The sequence below is a fragment of the Jatropha curcas genome, chromosome 1, assembly GCF_041381405.1.
Source record: "Jatropha curcas cultivar XTBG-Jc1 chromosome 1, XTBG_Jcur_1.0, whole genome shotgun sequence".
In the NCBI taxonomy this organism is placed as follows: Eukaryota; Viridiplantae; Streptophyta; class Magnoliopsida; order Malpighiales; family Euphorbiaceae; genus Jatropha; species Jatropha curcas.
Window position 1 is genome coordinate 31,394,561 of NC_143151.1, and position 23,039 is coordinate 31,417,599.

General features: G+C 34.5%; 5 protein-coding genes across 5 annotated transcripts; 4 read left to right on the plus strand and 1 right to left on the minus strand.

Annotated features, from left to right (window-relative positions):
• The first annotated feature begins 1,868 nt into the window (after positions 1 to 1,868).
• Positions 1,869 to 4,035, plus strand: LOC105634924 (root phototropism protein 3). The gene is made up of 2 exons (XM_012217882.4): positions 1,869 to 2,703; positions 3,304 to 4,035. The coding sequence occupies exons 1-2, from the start codon at positions 1,888 to 1,890 to the stop codon at positions 3,871 to 3,873; spliced, it is 1,386 nt and encodes a 461-aa protein (XP_012073272.3). The 5' UTR covers positions 1,869 to 1,887; the 3' UTR covers positions 3,874 to 4,035.
• Positions 4,036 to 6,763: 2,728 nt separating this feature from the next.
• ECB2 (Tetratricopeptide repeat (TPR)-like superfamily protein) lies at positions 6,764 to 10,290 on the plus strand. Its single transcript, XM_012217883.4, has one exon. It carries the CDS (start codon positions 7,000 to 7,002, stop codon positions 9,628 to 9,630), a length of 2,631 nt encoding a protein of 876 aa, XP_012073273.1. The 5' UTR covers positions 6,764 to 6,999; the 3' UTR covers positions 9,631 to 10,290.
• Positions 10,291 to 10,356: 66 nt separating this feature from the next.
• On the minus strand, positions 10,357 to 13,975 carry LOC105634926 (trichohyalin). The gene is made up of 7 exons (XM_012217884.4): positions 13,643 to 13,975; positions 13,009 to 13,124; positions 12,805 to 12,923; positions 12,526 to 12,688; positions 12,215 to 12,432; positions 11,766 to 12,087; positions 10,357 to 11,677 (listed from the first exon to the last, which is right to left on the minus strand). The coding sequence occupies exons 1-7, from the start codon at positions 13,799 to 13,801 to the stop codon at positions 10,585 to 10,587; spliced, it is 2,190 nt and encodes a 729-aa protein (XP_012073274.1). The 5' UTR covers positions 13,802 to 13,975; the 3' UTR covers positions 10,357 to 10,584.
• Positions 13,976 to 14,618: 643 nt separating this feature from the next.
• Positions 14,619 to 16,384, plus strand: MOT2 (sulfate transmembrane transporter). Its single transcript, XM_012217885.4, has one exon. It carries the CDS (start codon positions 14,762 to 14,764, stop codon positions 16,142 to 16,144), a length of 1,383 nt encoding a protein of 460 aa, XP_012073275.1. The 5' UTR covers positions 14,619 to 14,761; the 3' UTR covers positions 16,145 to 16,384.
• A 791-nt stretch (positions 16,385 to 17,175) lies between these two features.
• Positions 17,176 to 21,081, plus strand: LOC105634929 (PII, uridylyltransferase (DUF2921)). Its single transcript, XM_012217886.4, has one exon. The coding sequence runs from the start codon at positions 17,635 to 17,637 to the stop codon at positions 20,827 to 20,829; it is 3,195 nt and encodes a 1,064-aa protein (XP_012073276.1). The 5' UTR covers positions 17,176 to 17,634; the 3' UTR covers positions 20,830 to 21,081.
• Positions 21,082 to 23,039: the final 1,958 nt, after the last annotated feature.

Here is a 23,039-nt window from a genome sequence, read left to right on the forward strand (position 1 = left end):
TAGCTTTTTATCATCTTCTTCCCATCGTCTCGTACATTTCTGTGCAAACAGATTTTGAGACCTCGACACTCCTTTTCTTTTCATTTTTGATTTTGTTTTGTAATTTCTTCAATTTATTGCTGTCAACTGTTACCATTAATTCATATATAAGTTCTTGAAAAATTGAATAATATAAATCAGAAAACATAGACATAAGACATGAGAAAAATAATTGAATGATTGAATTATTAAAAAAAAAGAGAGAATAATCTTAATATAATGCCAAAGAAAAATTATCAAATCACATAAAAAGAAATGATGGCTTTCGTTTTTGGAATCAAACCCGTGAGTGGCATAAATATAAAGTTAGAGCAAGTAGCTGGTCGTCCTTTCCGCATTGCCTTCATATCCTTGTGCGATGCTTCGTGTGCTTTTTGCCCATTCGTACAAGTTAAAGATTTTTACGGTTCCTGTTCCTGATATAAAACCAACACAACACTGTCACATCTTTTTCCAACACTCTAATCAAAATTTTATATTTATACTTTTTCTATTTTTCAACATTTCACTTTCACGTGACGCTAATGCTAATGTAGATATTATTTTTTAGATACATGAAATTCAAGTGATAGAATTGTCGCATTTTATGGCTTGCGTTATTATTTGATAATGTATAAATTTCATCATATGATTTTAATTTCATTATTTAGAAAAAAGAAATTTTATTTTCTAATTAATTACATAATGAAATATGAAATTTCATTAATTTTAAAATTAAATTTTATTTATTACTTGTAGTAGATGGGAATCTCCATTGAGAAGTTATGGGATCGATAGAAGTAGGAATATCTTATGCATATGGTGACAGAGAGGAATAGAGATATTTGTTGGGTGTCATTAATTAAATTTTGTTGTCCTCAGAATGTCCCTTTGGAATGGAATATTTGCATTAACCACATTTGTCTTCTCCTTTCTCTCTTATCTTCTTACCCTTCACATGTATCCAATCAACTTTCAAGTAACAAAAATCTTCCATTTGCAACCTCTCATTTCCTTTTTTTTTTTTTTTTACTGCATTTATCTTCTTGGTATGCAATCAAAGTTATAATAAAAATTTTCGTAGTTCAGAATCTAACTCCTACTTGAACAGTTGAGTTCAAATATTATGATATTATATTACAATTTGAGCGGTTCATGGGCATAATAAAAATATTTAATTTTTAATTATTAATTCGTCTTTTGAAATTTAGTTCTATTAAACTATTTAGTGTTTCCATTTAAAAAGATATGATTTAACCATTAAGCATGAACTAAATAATAAAATACAATCAGTAGGTTTATCAAACAATATATAGATGAGTCAATAATTTCAACCGTTAATTGTTGAAGAAAATAGTAAAAGTAATATGAACTAAATAGTGATACTGCACGCTAAGGGATAATTAATCTAATATATACCTAATAATAACTACATATACAACTTTACAATATTATATCAAACTTGAAAGACCAAATAATCTTTCCTCAATACTCAAAAAAGTATTAAACTTGAAAGACCAAACAGTCATTTTTCGATACTTAAAAAAATAATCATATTGTATCGAACTTGAAAGACCAAATAATTATATATTATAAAATATTTAATGATAAAAAATGATAATTTTAATGATAATTTTTTTTTTTTACCGCGGAGAAAACTCAAATCTATTGCTTTTTTTTTTTTCACATCTTTTATATTAAGATTTCACTCTCCTCGTGTCCTTTATAGGATACGAGGAATCAATTAAAATAATAGTAATAAACCATTTAAAAGGTTAACAATATATATAATATAAATATATATGGAATATAATATAAGCACACGTATGTATACAAACGCACGCTATGCTAATAAAGCTACATTTTAACATGAAAGACCTCTATAAAAACACAAACACGACCCACAGCATTTCCTCCACCTACAGTACTACTTCTCCAACCCAAATGAAAAAAGTATCTACACAACCAGATTCCGTCACTTTCCCGGGAAAACCATCACAGTTTGCAGCTGAATGCTGGTTCGATGATGACGCATGCATTCTCAACATGGACTATTTCGTTAAGACCTTGGCCGGAATTAAAGCTAAAGGAGTCCGACCAGACCTTATCGGTTCAATTATAGCTCATTACGCATCAAAATGGCTACCAGAATTATCTTCAGAAACTGGCGAAAGAGGACTAACCAATTTCGAGGAATCACCAGAAAGCGTAACAGCTTCATGGATGAAAAAAAGATTCTTCGTCGAAACCCTAGTTAGTGTTTTACCGCCGGAGAAAGATGCAATCCCTTGTAACTTCCTTTTACGGCTTCTCCGGACGGCGAACATGGTCGGAATAGAACCAACTTATAGAGCAGAGCTAGAGAAGAGGATCTCTTGGCAACTTGATCAAGCTTCATTAAAAGAGTTAATGATACCATCTTTTAGTCACACTTGTGGAACTTTGTTAGATGTTGAGTTGGTGACTCGGTTGGTGAAACGGTTTCTTAATTTGGACGAAGCAGCTAAAAGTACAGGAGCTGCTTCTTTGATTAAAGTAGCTAAGCTTGTTGATTGCTATTTAGCTGAAGCAGCTGTTGATGCTAATTTGAGTTTATCAGAATTCGATGATCTTGCTTCTGCTCTTCCTAGCCATGCTCGTGCTACTGATGATGGTTTATACAGAGCCATTGATACCTATCTCAAAGTAAGTAACTTTTTCTTTTAATTTTTCTCAGTCATATGAGTTGGCTTCTCCATGACAGTCTTACCCTAAGCTCTGCCTAAGTTAGTGGTTATTTTTGGTCTCCTGTTATCCAAAAAGTTCCCGATTTTCTTTAATTACTAGGGGATATATATATTGTAAGAGGAAAAAAGACAATTAGAAAAATATATTAAAGCAAAAAGGAAGAAGAAAAGAACACAATCTGGGACCAAGAGGTAAGTGGTAGCGGCTCTGTTGTCATCAACTCAAGATTCTTCACTTTGGTGGTGGTGGGGATTGAGGTGGTTGCTGGAAGAACAGAAGTAAATGGACGTTAATACCCTTTATCTGGTTTAATCCAGAGTATTTCTGCCTCATATTGGCCTTTCCTTTGTGTGGTTATGGCAACATGTGAGAGAACAGAGAGTGTCAGTTGTACCTTTCGAATTGCATTGACACATCGTTTAGGTTTTTGTTTTATGTTGACTTTGTCTTTAACCTCTCTATTTTCTGGGTCATGAATAGCACAATTCACCACAACTTTCACAGTATAATTCATTGCATACTGATGATAAATACTGTTTCTTGATATATACGTACTAGGCACATCCTGGGACGTCAAAGCAAGAAAGGAAAAGTATATGTAGATTAATTGATAGCAGAAAGCTATCTCCTGAGGCATCACTCCATGCAGCCCAAAATGAAAGATTGCCAGTACGTGCAGTAATTCAAGTCCTGTTTTCAGAGCAATCCAATCTCAGTCGACACGTAGACTGGAGTGGCTCGTTTATTGGCACCAGAAGCCCGAACCTTGGGTTCGAACAACCAGGTGGAAGTATTTCAAAACGTGAAATAAATGCTCAACAAATGGAAATAAAGAAATTAAAAGAAGATGTGCTAAGGCTACAAGGACAATGCCTCGCAATGCAAATGCAAATGGAGAGAATGATAGAGAGAAAAAATAAAGGGTTTTTTAGATGGAAGAAATTAGGGATTATGTCTTCATCGAAAAATGGTAATACTGTTGCTGAGAAAGGTGAAGAAGGTGGTGGTGATAATGGAGGAGAAGTAGAAATTGGGTTTGGAAGACAGAGTACTCCAGTGGACATGAAGACTAGGTTGGTTAAAGGTAGGCCTACTCCTCATCATAAGTGGAGAAGATCTATGTCTTGAATTTGATTAATTAAGGAAAATTACTGATATTTGTTGGTTTTTTTAAGACGTTTTCATGCTAATTAAATAAATTATGTTGTTGGTTTTGTTGTATTTTTAATTATGCTTAGGAAATAATGTAAGGATGAAATAATAATACTAAGATATTTGTATTTATATGTATGTTATACACTTTCAACTTCAGCATTATTTTTGTTGGTCATGGAAATATTTGATAATTTCGGAGTATTGAAGGTTTCTGAATTTCTCTTATCTTTATTTTCTTTAAGGTTTCTTTGCTTGACTGTGATAATTGTATCTCCTAACCTTCACCATCCTCAACTATAAACTAATGTTACAAAAAGAAAATAAATAAATCTTACATACAAATTAATTAACACTCTTGCAAAAGGCAGTTAGCCTCAAATTGGAAATCCAGAATCTAAATCAACCATAAATATGTCTCTCCCTGCTAAAATCCCACTAATGCTTTTCAACTTCACATGTTCTTCCCTAACCACTTCCACACAAACTCCAAACTCCATTAATGTCCTCTTCCAAAAGCTTAACATTGTACAACAGTTCTGCTGCCAATGGCCGCCCGATCTCCTCTTCCGTTCATTGGCCTTGTCCTGTAGAGCTGTTTGCAGGTCGATTTCATTCGATTTAAAACAATAAATAAATCCAATATAAAGTTGCAGTTTGAAAAAAAATTGAAACTAAACTAAACTATAAAAAAAATTCATATATGTTTTGGAAATTTGGATATTTGAAAGAAGAGAAAATTTCTCGTTCTAGTTAATAAGAAAATAGAAGATTAAGACTATATTAAACATAAAAAATGGATTAACACAACCAATAACATAGAATACATATGAATGGCATAAACTATGTATAATTTTAAGTAGTTATTCAAAGTTGTTAAATTAACTTTTTTATATGTTTATTTTGAATATGATAAAAAAATGTATATTTATTAATATGTTAGTTAAGAAATAATTTATTAATTTAGAATTTAAATGTTGATTTATTTCTGTATTTATTATTACTAAAAAGATTATAGAAATATAGTTCCAAGTCATGTATAATTTGTACATGACGTGTACTTATATATATTTCTTTCATATATATATATATATATATATCGTAATTTTTTAACAGTTAAATTTCTCATAAAATAATTGTATAATTACCTAATTAGAATAAAATTATTGTTTGACCCAATATAAACTAAGTAATGTAATGAAAATTTTCATTCAAAAATTGAATTGAATTATTTATTTTTTAGTAGTTAAAACACACACATATATATAGTCGGTTTTTCGTGTTTCGCACGCCTGCATAATATTTCATGATTTAAATTTAAACATTATCACGCAGAATTAAAAAATTTTATGCTAAATAAAGTAAAACATGATTCTTAAAATAACATGTGGAAGAAAATAAGAAGACAAAAAAACTTATTCAAATTAAAATGGCTATGTCATCATTTTATTAGAGTAAGATACATGCAAATAATGAAATTAGTTGTAAATATTTATTTTTTGTCAATTTTTATCTTTACTGATCCAAAATCCATATAACTAATACATTTTTTCACTTGCAATATTAATATAAAACAAATTTAATGTTAAAATTTTATCTCAAATTAATTTGGCACATGCAAAAAATCACATTAATTGCAAGTATTTATATTTGGTTAATTTTTGCCTTTACCCCATATAACTAATAAATTTTTTCACCTGCAATATTAATATATAATGAACTTAATGTTAAAATAATCTGTTTATATTTGTATATTATAAATCTGAAATAAAATAGACAAAATTTTCTTGATTGATGCACAAATCGTCATCGATTGAATTAAATAAGTTTTAAAAAAGTGAAAATTTAAAAGACATCATCATAAATCATCATTAATTAATTTCATTAAAAATATAAAAATATTTGAGTAATTTTACAAATTTAAGGTGAGAGGAATAGTAATTAGGCAACATTAATTATATTATATTGAAAATAATAAAGACAATCTTAAATAGGGGAATTATATTTTATAATTTACAAGTCATAAAATTTAATTTTAAGAGCCAAATTTTCTCTAGCCAACTAAAAATTAAATACTCGAATTTTATAAACTCTCTCTTTGGTGGAGATGTCATATAAGTACACATGAGAATGACTATGATTCTCCTTTATATATATATAATGATATATCGGTTTGAACGGTTTTTGACACCGAAATATTAAATCGAATCAAAAGTCAAGCTTTTAGATTTTAAAGATTAAATTAAATCGAATCACTAAGTTCTTAAAATCACGATCTTGAATCTGATTGGATTAGTTTAAACGGTTTGAGCGCTTTGATCAACACCTCTATTGCCGATCACATGCAGCTTTTACCACACATCATAGCAAAACTACGGCTTCAATTAAACCACTCATTTCATTTGAGGTCCAAGCTCTGCAACTGCGACTCTCTGCATCTCATTATTTTCTATTCCTCTTTTAGGAAATGTTTATCTAAACGGAGATCAAATCCTTCAATGGTGATAAACTTGAGCTCCATCAGAATATACATTTCTTAGGGTGTTTATGGTTTTATTAGATACATCTGAACTAAATTTATAATACAATTAGTAAAAAATTAAATTAAGTCAAATTATAGAATATAATCCATTGAATTAAATTTATGAATATAATTTAATTTGATTTGGATTGATTCGGTTTGCGGTGATTTAAAAGAGGAAAAAAAAAAAAATACTTCCATCATTTTGTGAATTTTTTAGAGAAGATTTTTATTTAATTAGGATTGCATTCATCCAATCCAATTAACAGTGAAAGTGGTGCTAAGTTAAAATCCTGCAATTAAACTCTAATGCTCAAATCTTATCATTCCAACAGTTTTAATTTGAATCTAATATTCTTCTCCCCATTTCGATCTATTTTTCAGATAAACTTGTTCTAATGTTGGTCGAGCAAACCAAGAAAGCTGCTCTAAACGGCAAGTCATTTACTCTTTCGTACTATCTAATCTATTCATTTAATCTTTCTTCTTTTACAAAATTTCCCGGTTTTATCGTTTAACCGTTAAACCTCATCTAAAACCTCCTTCTTGCAGAGCATGCTTTTGAGATTCGTTTCTTAAAGATGGCTCTTTCTGCTAAAACCCCGCGAATTCCTCTCCAATCAGATTACCAAAACCTCAACTCCCTCAAGCCTCAAAACCGCAACGTCAAAAACTCTTTAACTTTCTCTTTCAAAACCAAAAGGACTCAATTTCCCCCTGCACTGAGACCTCCCCAAAACTCATTCACCACTACCGCAACTTTCATCTCCTCCGAAAACCCAACAAATTCGCGTTTGTTTCAATTATGCCTTGAGGGGAACTTAGAGCAAGCCCTAAAACACTTTAATTCTATGAAAGAATTAAAATTTTCAGTCGAAGAGGAAAATTTTATTGCTTTGATTAGGTTATGTGAGAACAAGAGAGCTTATGCTGAGGGTAATTATGTGTTCAAAGCTGTGTTGAATTCTCTGGTTGCCCCATTGACTGTTGGGCTTGGAAATGCGCTTTTGAGTATGTTTGTGAGATTTGGTGATTTGTGTAATGCATGGAATGTTTTTGGGAGAATGGGTGAGAGGGACTTGTTTTCTTGGAATGTTTTGGTTGGTGGGTATGCAAAAGCAGGATTTTTTGATGAGGCTTTGTGTTTGTATCATAGGATGTTATGGGTTGGTATTAAGCCTGATATATATACTTTCCCTTGTGTTTTGAGAAGTTGTGGTGGGGCACATGATTTTGTTAGGGGAAGGGAGATTCATGGTCATGTAATTAGATTTGGGTTTGAGGCAGATGTTAGCGTGGTAAATGCTTTAATCACAATGTATGTAAAATGTAGCCAGGTGGGTTTAGCACGCTTGGTGTTTGACAAAATGTCCCAAAGAGACAGAATTTCTTGGAATGCAATGATTTCAGGGTATTTTCAGAATGGGGAGTGCATAGAAGGGTTAAAGTTGTTTTTGCAGATGCTTGCGCTTCCGATTGATCCAGATTTGATGACTATGACTAGTGTGATTTCTGCATGTGAGCTTCTAGGCGATGATAGGTTAGGGAGGGAAATTCATGGGTATGTGATAAGAACAGAGTATGGAAATGATGTTTCAATATTTTCTTCATTGATTGAAATGTACTCAAGTCTTGGGTACTGGAAGGAAGCGGAAAGAATGTTTTCGAGAATGGAAACTAAAGATGTTGTATCATGGACTGCAATGATTTCGGGCTACGAGGACAATTTCCTGCATGATAAGGCCTTGGAAACTTACAAAACTATGGAATCAGAAGGTATCGTGCCTGATGAGATCACAATAGCCTGTGTTGTATCTGCCTGCGCTTGCTTAGGGCAATTAGATATGGGTATGAAGCTTCATGAGCTTGCTGACAGGACTGGACTAGTATCATATGTTATTGTTGCAAACTCACTCATCGATATGTATTCAAAGTGCAAACGCATTGACAAAGCTTTGGAAGTTTTCCAAAGCATTCCACACAAAAATGTGATATCCTGGACTTCTATTATTGTTGGACTGCGTATAAACAATCGGAGCCTTGAGGCTTTGACATTCTTTCAACAAATGAACCGTAACTTGAAGCCAAATTCTGTTACTTTGATTTCTGTGCTCTCTTCATGTGCTAGAACGGGAGCTTTAATGTGTGGCAAAGAGATACATGCCTATGCTTTAAAGACTGGAGTAGGATCTGAAGGATTTCTTCCCAATGCAATTTTGGACATGTATGTGAGATGTGGAAGGATGGGATCTGCATTGAATCAATTTAATTCACAAGAAAAGGATGTTGGTGCTTGGAATATTATGATGAAAGGGTATGCTCAACAGGGACAAGGAGCAATGGCCGTCATGTTGTTCAACAAAATGATGGAGTCTAGAATTACTCCTGATGACATCACATACATTGCTCTTTTGTGCGCTTGCAGTAGATCTGGGATGGTGGAGGAAGGTTTGAAATATTTTAACAGCATGGAACTGAATTCTGTCGAGCCAAATTTGAAACATTATGCCTGTGTGGTTGATTTACTTGGCCGTGCAGGACAGTTGAAAGAAGCTCATGAGTTAATAGAGAAAATGCCTTTAAAGCCAGATGCAGCCATATGGGGAGCCTTATTAAATGCATGTAGGATCCACCGGCAGGTTCAGCTTGGGGAACTGGCAGCTCAGCATATTTTAAAGGAGGATACAAAAAGTATTGGGTATTATATTCTCTTGTGTAATCTCTATGCTGACAGTGGGAAGTGGAATGAAGTTGCAGAAGTAAGAAGGATAATGAAAGAGGAAGGTTTAATTGTTGATCCTGGGTGTAGTTGGGTGGAAGCAAGGGGAAATGTTCATGCTTTCCTTAGCGGTGATAATTTCCATCCTCAAATGAGGGAAATAAATGTGGTATTGGAGGGATTTTATGAGAAAATGAAAGCAGCTGGTTTTGATGATCAAGAATACAGTTCTATTGATGAAGTTGAAAATTCCAGAGCAGACATCTTTTGTGGGCACAGTGAGAGACTAGCAATTGCATTTAGCCTAATTAATACTGCTCCTGGGACACCTATATTGGTTACAAAGAATCTCTATATGTGCCAATGCTGTCACAGAATCATTGACTTCATTTCTAAGACAGTTCGCAGGGAGATCTCTGTAAGGGATGCAGAGCAGTTCCACCATTTCAAAAACGGCTCTTGTTCTTGTTCTGGAGAGAAAATTGACAACTAAGAAGCTTAAAGAAATTTGAATATACAGCAAATCTGGGGATAAATTTCAATTAGGGATATATAGCAGTTGCATATGTATTGTCTTGTGGGGATAAAGATACTGTCAAAAATTGGTAAGCTTGTGTTGAAAGAAACTTGAATGATATATCAAGCCATACTTGAAAACCAGAGAGGCAACCTCAATTGTGTGGATTGGGCTATGGATATTTTACAAGTCCCCTTGAAAACAGAAGTGTGTTTACATGCAAAAGAAGATGAATAGACCATTCAAGGCAGGAAAAAGGAAACTTGAATGATATATCAACCCATACTTGAAAATCAGAAAGGCAACCTCAAGTTTGTGGATTGAGCTATGGATATTTTACAAGTCCCTTTGAAAACAGAAGTGTGTTTACATGCAAAGGAAGATGAATAGACCAGTCAAGGCAGAAAAAAACATGGAAAACAGATACGTAGCTATGGTGTATACCAATGTACACTTTCTCGAACTCCAATCTCATTCTCTTCTTACAATGTATAGTATGTAACTTCACTGTAAATTAAATGTTTGACTTTAAGCTATTTTGTGAATGATAAGTAGTTCGAATTCATGGATGCTGTATACTTCCCAACGGTTTACTTTTAGTGATATTAGTTGCCTCAGTTTCAAGTATTCATTTTATATTTGTGCCAATTTTAAGTGTAGATGTGTCGCATGACCTAGTAAGGATATGCAAACAAAATTACCTTGAACCAGGAAGAAAAGATTTATATGTATTTGAAATGGACACTAGCTTGACTTTTAAAGCCAAGGAAAATCAAAGACAACAAAATATACATGGAAGTCACACAATTATTTAGCTTATGCAGCAGCTATTGCACACTATAAAACCAATCGGTAAAAGAAAAAAAAAGAAAGGGAAAATGAAAAAGTATAGATACAATACAAATGCTTCAATATGGAGAAATTGAAATGTCATATTTTCACTGCTTTCTTGATTGTTTTGATGGATGACTTGATGAAGCTGTTTCCTTCATTATGATCCTCATTACTGTCATCATCACTAGTTACCATTGGCTTCTTCCTCATACATTCCACTCCCTTTCTCATACCCAAGAGCAAAGGAGAAGATGGAATACGCCGCAAGGTCCTGGCACTTTCAGACCTTGTGACCGCTCTTTCTTTTCCATTCTCTATCCTCTCTTTCCCTTCAATACTCTTTCTACTTCTGATCCCTTCACTGGCCTCATCTAGATTGTCTCTCCTTGTCAGTGTGTTACTTTCTTCAATGTCAGCAATCTCTTCTACCTCCTTTCCCTTATCCTTCTCTTGGATTATCTGTTGCTGCCTTTTCACCTCCTTTTGTGGGAACTTTTGGTTGAGCTTTGTAATTATATCATCTGTCCTGCTTTTCTCATGTTCATTTGAATTTTCACGTTCTACTTCATCTTGAGAGTTCTCCAGCAGCATTTGTAGCCACCTCTCTACATTTCCCTTCCCACGCTGCTTCCTGCTCTCTTCATCTTCTTCTATTTCTACTTCTCTGATAATTGGGAATTGAATTTTGTCTCTTTTCCCTTCACCTATTTCTAGTGCCTGAAGCTCACGCTCAATTGAGAATCCATTCTCCAACGCAACAATGGATTTATTATGAGCATCATGGCCCTTCTCATACATGATATTTTTTGCAGGCATTTTCACATCCTCTCCAATTTCTTCATGCTTCCTATCTTCATTGGCAGATATGGCAGCTTCTGATGCTCTTAGTTCCTCCTCAAGAAATACTCTCAGCTCCTTGTGTAGAGGTGTTCTTGGCCTGGTTCCTGGCAAAAAAAGAATAGCTTTATTGTGGTCTCTATCTTCAGATAACATATCATCCATTCTTGTTCTCTTCCTTGCATGTTCCCATTCAGGTCTTATCTGTGTCTCAAGATCATCTCTTTGTTTGTATTTCTTGTGAAGTTCTTTTTCTGAGGCATCACAAATTGCTTTCTGTGCTTCAAGCCTTGCCATCAGTGCATTAGATGCAGCCTGGTTCAGTCTTACTTGTTCCTTGTAAATGACACTCCTGAACAAAAAAGGGGTTCTGATATTAATTGTTTGATTCTGTTACTAAAGAGAGAGAACAATATTTTTCATAGATTTTATAATCTTACTGGTGCATAGCATCTCTAATCATCTTCTCTAACATAGTCCGATATGAAGATTGTGCCTCAGCTAGCCGCCTGCACTTTTCTGCCCTTCTCCTACGCTTTATCAGTTCCAACTCTAAGTCCTGGATAGCAAGCTTTTCCTCATCATTTTTTCTCCTCATTTCATTAACTTCATCATCCATTTTTTGTATTTCAGCTTGCATCTTCTGAGCTTCTTCTCTTTGCTTCAGAGAATCTCTGGCCATGACAATGGCTTGGTATGGGTTTGTCACAAAGTCTGGATTCTCATTTTCTTTCAAGTATCCAGGCTTTACTTTTCGAGCAGCTAAAGTAATGTAACAAATGAAAACAAGATATCTATTTTATTTTTGAAATCCAAAATGAACAAGAAAAGGAAAAGCTAACATGGAAAAAAAAGAAAAGGTCAAACTGTTTAATATTCTCATACTAACCGATTGCAGGAGAATGTGGCCTTATCTGCCTATTGTAATCCAATGATTTCAAAGCCTCATAGGACTCTTTTCGAGATACAACAAGGGCAGCTGGAGCAAGGCCTAGTTGCTCCTTTGATTCAATGAAATGTTGAGGAAAAGAATGTGAATCCACAGTCTGTGAAGCATTTAGTTCTTCATTTTCACCTTCCGAAAACAAAAATGAAAAAGCCCTGTGCCTGGCAGAATTATACAACTTGACGTTTTAGTATATATAACTTATCTTATATTTGTCAATGTTTTGAGAAGGTAGGGATTTGATAAAGGCCGACCTGAAATCCGAGTTGGAAGAAGCAAATATAGATAAAAACTGGTTCACTGAAATACCCAACTGAAGATCCCACCATGGAACAAGAAACTCTAACTTGTTATGCTTTCTCTTGCACACTTGCCATTGCAGTATTCTCAGATTACTTGGAACTGTTAATCCTCCCCCTACAATTCCAATAAACAAACCACACACATTTAAGATATGCTAAAGCACGCATAAGCTCGCCCACAGAGAGAGAGAGAGAGAGAGAGAGAGAGAGAGAGAATTGAGTTATTTTTACTTTGGCAAGGAAACCAATGGTCAATGTCCCAAGCAAGAGGAGAAGACCTATCAGCATGGAAATATAGAACATTGCCATATGGATCAACTCTAATTACTGCAGGATCAAAACCAGCATTCCTGTAAACAAAAACAGTAATTAAAAATCAGAAATCACATAATTTCAAAAAATTCCTTGTGTTTGTAGGGGCATTGAAATGGTTACCCTAGATGACTGAGTTGCTTCCACAAGAGACCCACAAAAATCTTGGGTCTAGCAGTTTGCTTTGCTTTTGGGTCAATAATTGGGAACATCTGCTCTAATTCTTTTGCTTTCAAAATCTGGAAAGAAATTATCACAAAACCATCATCAAGATAGATTCTATCAGTAATATCTATTCATATCATAGCCAGAAAATGCAGGTCAGAATAAGAATTAACAGTAATTTGCCTTCTCAAAATCAATTTCACTGGAAACCAATGATTGAATTTGAAATTTTAAAATTAAAAGTTTGAATTTCAGGCAACGCTAGATGTATTTCTTGCTTCAGACTTATCAACTTGAATTTCATTCAACATCCATACCATTCTACTAATTTTACATCGTACTGAAGAATGAAGAAACAAAGCTAGGAGAATCAAGTTATCAATAAAACTTCCTCATTCTTTTTGTCTCAGTTTTATGTCCTCTCTTTATTTAAAAAATATGCCTAACGAAAAAATTAACTCACTTGTGCTAATTCTCATGTTTACATACTCGAAACAGCAAAATAAACAAAAAACCCAAAAACCCAATTCCAATTCTCTTTCTTTCTTCCAGTTTTTCCAAGAAACTAACAGATTTCAAAAGGTTCCTTTACCTCATGTTGCTGCAATGCGCTTGGAGTGAAAGTGAAGGGAGGGCCTTGGGTGTAAGTCCCAGCTCCACGATCTCTACACAGCTTTGCATATGCTTTTGGGTACCCAACTCCGTCGTCGACCACCATATCTTCCTCCTTGAAAGAAAAATCAACCTCCATTGTTGCCTATTGAATCTTGATTTCTCTTCTTGCTTTGAAAGAGAAACAGAGAGAGATTGTTTGAAATAGAGAATAGTGCTTGTGTTTTGTTTTTGTGGTTTAGTTGGAAGATCAGAGAAGAGAAGCTCAACGGTCAAATTCTTTGTAGTATTGTAAAAGGGTTTTGGTGGGATTTTGAATTGAGGACTGCCACGTTGGCAAAATTAAACGGTGGAGTGTAACGGCTAATGTAGGATGGGCCCTAGGATGTAAATGTTAGTCATGGGGGAGGGTCATTAAAGAATAAATTAATATTTTAAAACATTTATATACATAACCTTGGCATTAAATTTAAAATTATATATTATACTATATTATATATCTATACAATAACAATTAACAATTAAGATTTATTAAATTATATATCAATGTTAGCATAAAAGCTAAATTAGTGGAAATTAAGTTGGTCCTAAAAAGGGGAATCCAATTTTATTTCTCTTTTTGTCTTTTTTTGGCAATTTAAATTAAGAATGATTTCGTTCATCATTATGATTTGAACAAAATATGAACAAGCATTGAATTTGAAGTCGCTATAAAAGTCCCTTTTGCTTGGATTTTCATGGGTCCACCACCACACACAAATCAGCTTAGATTACGAGTGGCCTTGAAATTTGGTCTGGGCTCAGTTTAAAGAATCTATAACCTGAAGGATTAAGCCCAATCTCGCAGTCTTCAAAACTTGGTTCAGATGAGCACCTGAAGGATTACCACCTCACTTCCCACGTCACGTTCTAATGCATATATCCAAATAAAAAAAAAAAAAAAAAATGATTACTTGCAAACTTAGTTACTTAGCCAAGCCAATGAGGTACTTACATATTTGCAACGCCCAAAATTAAGACCTAACATACATACGAAGTCCCTGTGGTTGAGTAAAGAATCATTATTCTAACCTCACTGCAAATCCACACAAACGCACGAATGGAGCCTTCTTCCACCACTCCTCTCCTCCACCAAAACAGGTGGTGGCGCCGCCGCATCCGTCTCAAAACAGCCCTTTCCTCCGAACTTTCCGGCGCAGTGGGTGACCTAGGCACCTTTATCCCAATAGTCCTAACTCTCACTTTGGTTTCTCACTTAGACCTTTCCACAACACTAATCTTCACTTCCCTTTACAACATTTCCACCGGACTTCTCTTCGGCCTTCCCATGCCGGTCCAGCCGATGAAATCCATCGCGGCCGTCGCCGTTTCCGAGCTCCCCCATCTCACCGCAGCACAAATCGCCACTGCTGGCGCTACCACTGCAGCCACTCTTCTTATCCTCGGCGCCACCGGTCTTATGTCCTTCTTTTACAATTTTATCCCTCTCCCTGTTGTTCGTGGGGTCCAGTTATCTCAAGGCCTTTCCTTCGCCTTTTCCGCCATCAAATACATTCGCTATAATCAAGATTTTGTCATTTCCAAATCCACTTCTCCTCGCTCTTGGCTTGGCCTTGATGGGTTAATTCTTGCACTTTCTGCCTTAATTTTTCTAGTTCTGACCACTGGCTCTGGCGGAGATAATCACACAAGCCAAGATGGTAATAACGAGGCGTTGACTCAGTCCCGGCGACGAGTCAGTAAAAGATTGAAACTTCTATCAGTAATTCCTTCTGCTCTAATAGTATTCTTATTAGGATTGGCGTTATGTTTCATTCGTGATCCTTCAGTTATTAAAAATCTTCAATTTGGTCCATCAAGAATTCAAATTCTGAAAATTACATGGGAAGATTGGAAAATTGGGTTTTTGAGGGGAGCAATTCCACAAATTCCATTATCAATTTTGAATTCTGTGATTGCTGTGTGTAAATTGTCAACTGATTTGTTTCCAGATCAGGAATTGTCAGCTACAAAGGTTTCTGTTAGTGTTGGGATTATGAACTTGGTGGGTTGTTGGTTTGGAGCTATGCCAGTTTGCCATGGAGCAGGTGGATTAGCAGGGCAGTACAGGTTTGGTGCAAGAAGTGGTGCATCAGTGATATTTTTGGGTATAGGGAAATTAGTAATTGGATTGGTTTTTGGAAATTCATTTGTAAGGATTTTGGATCAATTTCCAATTGGGATTCTTGGAGTCCTATTGCTGTTTGCAGGAATCGAATTGGCTATGGCATCTAGGGATATGGGTACGAAAGAAGAGTCATTTGTTATGTTGGTTTGTGCTGCTGTTTCTTTAACTGGGTCCAGTGCTGCGCTGGGTTTTGGTTCTGGGATTTTCCTTTATCTGTTGCTGAAATTGAGAAGCATGGAAATTTCTTGTTTTGGATTTTCTAGATGCAGCTCTAATAAATCTTGTCCTGAAGGGGAATCTACTCTAGTTACTTGAAGTTTGGATTAACCCGAACACTGTGGAAAGTAGACCCGCGAAGCAGCCGCTGTTGATGTATAATGATTAGTGCACGAGACTTTGGCAATTGGGCCTCTGTGGGGTTTGGTTATTGTTCATGTTTCGGGCCATCGTACAAGTTACTTGGGCCTATTAGCTATGATGTATGGATCAACACGAGCACTGGATAAAATGCTGGTTCAATATGATTATAAAAATATGCAGATATGATTATTATAATTACTCCATCCATTCTATAAATTATTGTCTTAATTTTACTTAAACACAGATAAATAAAATTTGATTAATATAATTATACTATAATTTTTACTCTATTTTTTTTATCCAAAATACCCTTACATTAGTCATTTTCACAAAATATACTCTTACATTAATATTCTACTAAAATTAAATGATCCATTATTAAATTATTATTTAATTAAATAAAACTATAATTATTTATCTAATAGTTAAAGTAATTGTCAATGTATAAGTGAAATGTTAAAGATTGATATTTCAATTTGGTTTATATCAAGACTTAATTGTTAATGTAATAATTTGATTAATATATTCACGAAAGAAGTATAATAAGAACTATGAGACACGGAATGTTACATGTATTGAAAAAATATATTTTTTAAAAAATAAAATCGTAACATAACTTTTAGATTTTATAAAATGTACGAGATAATATTTTAGAAATATGTATATACAAAATTAAAATGCCGGTATTCTATAAAATATTAGGAATCATATTCATCTTTGCCTTTCCAATCAAAGAAAACTTATTAGGCCAATTTTATATTTATATAATAATTATTTTTTTGCTTTCAAAAGAAAAAAAAAATTTTTTTCTTTTAAATAAACGAGCGTTCATAAAATACTTGTTTTTAAATTTTGTCATTTTTCTCTCAGATTTTTTCGTTTTATTAAAATTTGATGGTCCAATTGTTTGTTTGACACGCGTTACACAACGCGTAGGATAAAAAAAAAAAATTATAAAATCGTCAACAGTCCTTCTTAGACAAGAACACTCGGACAAACCGGTAACTTTTGCACCAAACGACCTTTTAGTCTTCACTCTTCAACTTCACTCTTTCCCCTTTCTCTTTCTTGATCCAATTTTGGCCGCTGGTTTTCTGCTTTGCAAATATTTCGACAAGAAGGTGCCTATTACGATCCCTTTTCGGGTGAGTTTTCCTTTATAATCATATCAAGGCGCAGAAGAGTAGAATTTGCAACTCCCCCAGTAAATTGTGATTGGTTCATGTTCAAATCGTTATATTAATGTTGCTGTATTCTCAAGTTATATTCTTTTCTTGGCGGCTATGTAGCTAAGTATATGTTAGAGCTTTGTGGGTAAGTACTGAAGTTACAATTTTTATTTACCAATTTGTGTTTGGGCAATTGGGTGTTCAGAGTTTTGTCATTTTTAGGTAGAGGCAGTTGGGCTATTTTGATACAATTCTTAATTTATAAGAATTTTGATAATGAGATGTGTTTATGTTGCTTTCCTCTTTTGGTCTTTTTGTGGGTTATTATTATTTGGGTTTACATATTCGTATATCCCAAATAAATTTGGTTTTGAGGCTGCAGCCGAATCTACTGTGATCCATAGTTATGACAGAATTGATGAGGCAAGGAAACATTGTGCTTTTGTTCTATCTTCTGCTACTGAATTGAAACCTGAAAATAATAGAGTTTATGGTATCAAAGATGATATTTTTTTTGTCAATGGGGATTGGAGGCAGGATGTAGGTAAAGCCCCAATAATGCCATATGTGGATAGAGAGTCTTATAATGGCAACTTATCAGATGCTCAGACTCCAATGAACCTTGTATCTTTCTGGGTCACTGATGTCGATCATGCTCATCGATCTAAAAAGTTTGTTAGTGTTAATGGGTTCTTGGTCATGGGCATAACGCTAGATACTTTTGGGGATAAACCATATGAGGATAGCCTTCGGTTCCAGATATGGCCTGGTCATACCCAGCTTTCAATTGCTTTTCAAGGTGTATATACTGAATCTAAGAAGAATGGAGGTGAAAGAGTAATGTGTTTGTTGGGGAGCACAATGCTGCCTTCTCGGGAATCTGAATCAAGTGATCCATGGGAATGGGCAAAAGGTCCCGGCTCGAGTTATAACCAGCCACCTCTTCTGCAAGATGATCAGATTCTGCTTGTTCTTCATTATCCAATGACATTTAAATTGACCAATAGGGTGATCCGAGGAGAGATGAGAAGTTTAAACTCAAAATCAAATCTCAAGTACTTCGATGAAGTTCACATTTTGTCACAGTTATCAAAGTCAGCTAAATATGAATTTGGCTCTGAAAAATTTGTTTCTAAAGCATGTGATCCATATCCATACCATGATAATGTAGTGAATAGTAGTGTTGATATCTATAAAGGAAATGGATTTTGTGACATTCTAGGGAAAATTACAGGAGAAGGAACTGGACCTTTCACCATTGTGCCGAATTGGAGGTGCAACAGCTCAGATAAATTTTGCAGCAAGTTTGGTCCTTTTATGTCAGATAAAGAAATTAAGGCAACTGATGGTAGCTTTAAAGGTGTAGAACTCTTTATGCAGAATGTCAAGTGTGAGCAGATACCTGCACTGGGTAATACCAGTTCTGCAAGGGTTGCTGCTGTCTTTCGAGCTGTTCCTCCAGTGGAGAATCAGTATGTTATGGGAATGAGATCTGGGCCAAGCAACATGACTGTTGCTGCTGAAGGAATTTGGAAGTCTTCCTCCGGGCAGCTTTGCATGGTTGGTTGTCTTGGATTAGTTGATACTGAAGGAAGTAGCTGTGATTCTCGGATTTGTTTATACATTCCTATGTCATTTTCCATAAAGCAAAGAAGCATAATCTTTGGAAGTTTTTCCAGCACTGACAAAAATGCTTTGTATTTCCCTTTATCATTTGAAAAGCTATTGCAACCCACAGAGCTCTGGAATTATTTCAAAGTCTCTCATCCATATTACAACTACTCTAAAATAGTGGAAGCTGGTACTATCCTGGAAAAAAATGAGCCCTTCAGTTTCCGAACTGTCATAAAGAAATCATTGTTACAGTTTCCTAAACTAGAAGATACAGAGGCATTCATTACTAGTCTCTCTCTTCTCGCAGAGGACCTGACCCTGCACACATCTGCATTTCCTGATCCATTTCCTAGTTCTCGGCCCACAAGAACTGATTTACAGCTGGAGGTTCTCTCACTTGGTCCTTTGTTTGGGCGATACTGGTCTCCATACAATATTTCCTCTGCAGATGAGGAGACTCCATACCACAGTAAAGCTGAATACACTGAAAAACAACTCCTTGTGAATGTATCAGCTCAAATAACACTTAATGGAGATGTGTATAGCAACTTTTCTGTGCTTTTCCTGGAAGGACTTTATGACCCTCGTGTTGGGAAGATGTATCTAGTAGGGTGCAGGGATGTCCGAGCCTCATGGAACATCTTATTTGATAGCATGGATCTTGAAGCAGGTTTGGATTGCTTAATTGAAGTGATTGTTTCTTATCCACCTACTACATCTAGTTGGTTATTCAATCCAACTGCTAGGATATCTTTATCCAGCCATCGCAATGATGATGATCCCCTCCATTTCAACACGATTTCACTCCAATCTCTTCCTATTATTTACCGGAAGCAAAGAGAAAACATTCTCTCTCGTAGAGGAGTTGAGGGGATCCTGCGAATTTTGACACTTTCATTTGCAATCGCCTGCATTTTAAGCCAGCTATTCTACATAAAGCAGGATGCAGATTCCGTACCATTCATATCTCTCGTTATGCTTGGTGTCCAAGTTCTTGGATATAGCCATCCACTGATCACAGGTGCAGAAGCTATCTTCAAGAGAATGTCATCTGAATCTTATGATGTCTCATCATATGATCTTGAGAAGGATCAGTGGGTGCATGTGATTGATTACACAGTGAAGCTTCTTGTCATGGTTTCACTATTAGTGACACTAAGACTCTGCCAAAAGGTGTGGAAATCTCGTATCAGATTACTTACAAGATCTCCTCAGGAGCCACATCGTGTCCCAAGTGATAAGTGGGTATTCCTTTCTACATTGACTATACATGTGATTGGTTATGTAACCATTCTCATTATTCATAGCTTAAAAAATAGCCAGAACCCTGTCCGAATGGAGAGATTTGTTGATTTGGCTGGTAACTCCCGGACACTGCGACAATGGGAAACTGAGCTTGAGGAGTATGTGGGCCTGGTCCAAGATTTTTTCTTGCTGCCACAAGTTATTGGTAATATTTTGTGGCAGATTGATTGTAAGCCGCTGAAGGCACACTATTTCATTGGGATTACAGTTGTCCGACTTCTTCCTCACATCTATGATTACATAAGAGCTCCAATTCCTAATCCCTACTTTGCTGATGAATATGAATTTGTGAACCCAAATATGGATTTCTACTCCAAGTTTGGAGACATTGCCATACCCACCACTGCTGTTATTCTGGCAGCTGTTATCTATATTCAGCAGAGATGGAATTATGAGAAGCTTAGTCAATCTCTCACCATTGGGCAGCATAGGTTGCTTCCTCTGGGTTCTAGAGTGTATCAGAGGTTGCCTTCGAAGTCCTTTGAAGCGGAGCTTGCTTCTGGTGCCAATGGGGAAGCCAATCTTGAAAAAGAGCAAGACGGTGAAGAATAATTTAACAAATCCTTATTACAATAACTGAGTGGTAGAGTGTGTAAACTACTAAACTTCACTAACTTTGTAGCTTCTTATCATTGGGTTAGAAAGTAGCGAATACTTTTTTTGTTTCTAGCCTGATTGTCTCTGTTTTAAATGGTTGCTTGTCAATGTCTTCTGTAAACCCCATAAAACGAGTTTCCTGAGTTTAACTGGAGCCATTCCTGCTATTTGTTAGCAATTTAAAGATGGTTTGTCCTTCCACAGTAATTATACATTTTGCATAAACTAGTCTATACTCTAATATATACATTGTTCTTCAGTGGATTTATTCATTTTTGCATGTTATTGCTGGACTTGAAATGAGCCGTTGCCAAATCTTTTTGCTGCAGTGAACATTCATTTTATGCAGCAACTTTATAATACTGCGTACTTTAGTTTTTTTTTTTTTTTTAAATTTTTATAGCAAGTATTTGTTATTTTACCAGCACAAAGAGAGAAGTACTCCATTGGTTATCTCGTTGCATCGTTTGCATTACGCATCTATTTCAAGAACGGAATTTAGAATATTTTCATAGATGAGTCTCAATTCTCATCCCCGTATGATCTTAGTTTCTGTTTGCTAATAAATGAATTTCAAAATTTTATGGAACTCATCTTGAAATTTCATGTTTTCAGGCTTAGTTTAAATCAAAAAAATGCATATTATTTTTTTAAAAAAATTAAAATTTTATGAAATTCAACATATCTGCATTAAATTTCTATATTTATAAATGAATTCTAAAATCCAAATTCATTTATACTGCTAAACAAGAGGTTGATTTGGTTTGCTCAATAAATTATGCTTTCAACCAAATATAGTTTGGTTGACTTTAACAGCACACTAAATTTCGTCTCACTCTAGTGATTACGGGATCGAGTTAAAGTATATTAAATTTCATCTCACTCAAATGATTGCAGGATCGAATCGACATCTTGGAGAGAGTTTTTAACATAATTGATTTATGATATGAAAAAGATTAATCTCCCATCCAACAAATAAAAAGTGGGAGGACACCTTTTAGTACCAAACAATGCTTTTACCTAATTTTCAATTATTTTCACAAAAGATACGATTTCGGGAGCTACCAAAGTTGAAGTTGTTGGTTGTGGTTTATACTTAGACATTTGTGCCTGAAAAATTTGGTTATAGTTAGTTATTTGAAATGAAATCGAAAAACATTTACATCTATGGATCCACCTCATGCGTTAAACCAATTAAAATCTAACTTTTAATGTAATTAAAATATTTTTAATTATTGAGAAAAAAATGATAAATAGTAACGATATATATATATATATATTTTTAAATTACACCCACGTATCAGATGTGTACACATGGAATATGTAACATTTATTTCATGTGTGTCTATACTTCAATGTAAACATTTATGTCCTCCATAACTTGTTTCATACGTGAGGGATTGTACCTTCTCCGTTTTATGTCACAACAATCTTCTAACCATGCGATGCATGTGTAATTATTATAAGTACATGAATAAAAATTACACATGAAATATTTCCTTCAAAAATTTCTCATGTACGAAAAAGGAGGATCCATCCCTCACAGAAGCATGCAATTTTATTTCATGAATTATTTAGCGAAATGCGTAAATGTATTGGTATACTTTTTGTGAAATATTTTATAACAATCTTTATAAACATACTTCAAGTTATAAAATTATATCTATTAAATATTTTATTTTCCAAAATAATTTTATTGAATACTCTAATTTATAAAATTAGATAATTTAAACACGTATTCGATACTAATAATATATCAAATTAATATTGAATATAAAAGTAAAAAAACCCTAAATAGTGCTATTGTTATTTTTAGTATAGAAAGCTACGGGATATTACTAAAATTTGTAATTTTAAGAGTACAATAAATTTCTAACATAATTTAAAGTGTTAAGTTTTTTTTCTAAAAAGTAGATGAGTGAATATATGTATTCGATGTAAATTATTTATATTATTCTTATTTTTTCTCTGTAAATTTATGACAAGTTACCTACAATGATTTGAAGGTGGTAAGTTCAAACTGCGAAAATAGCACAATAATAAACTACACATGACTGTAATAAAACTTGGAACCTAATTAGCCCAATTTGAGTAATTACCCTTTTTATGATTTCACATTGCATGATCAAATTCAATGCCCACTGTGAAAAGTCAATGGAATACAT

Excerpts from the sequence above, each read along its gene's own strand:
- MOT2 (XM_012217885.4), top strand. The coding sequence starts at position 14,762 with ATGGAGCCTTCTTCCACCACTCCTCTCCTCCACCAAAACAGGTGGTGG.
- LOC105634929 (XM_012217886.4), top strand. The coding sequence starts at position 17,635 with ATGAGATGTGTTTATGTTGCTTTCCTCTTTTGGTCTTTTTGTGGGTTA.
- LOC105634924 (XM_012217882.4), top strand. The coding sequence starts at position 1,888 with ATGAAAGACCTCTATAAAAACACAAACACGACCCACAGCATTTCCTCC. Across the intron at positions 2,704-3,303 it reads CCATTGATACCTATCTCAAA|GCACATCCTGGGACGTCAAA; the intron begins GTAAGTAACTTT and ends TATACGTACTAG.
- ECB2 (XM_012217883.4), top strand. The coding sequence starts at position 7,000 with ATGGCTCTTTCTGCTAAAACCCCGCGAATTCCTCTCCAATCAGATTAC.
- LOC105634926 (XM_012217884.4), bottom strand. The coding sequence starts at position 13,801 with ATGGAGGTTGATTTTTCTTTCAAGGAGGAAGATATGGTGGTCGACGAC. Across the intron at positions 12,689-12,804 it reads CCATTGGTTTCCTTGCCAAA|GGGGAGGATTAACAGTTCCA; the intron begins GTAAAAATAACT and ends TTGGAATTGTAG. Across the intron at positions 12,433-12,525 it reads TCTTCCAACTCGGATTTCAG|GCACAGGGCTTTTTCATTTT; the intron begins GTCGGCCTTTAT and ends TAATTCTGCCAG.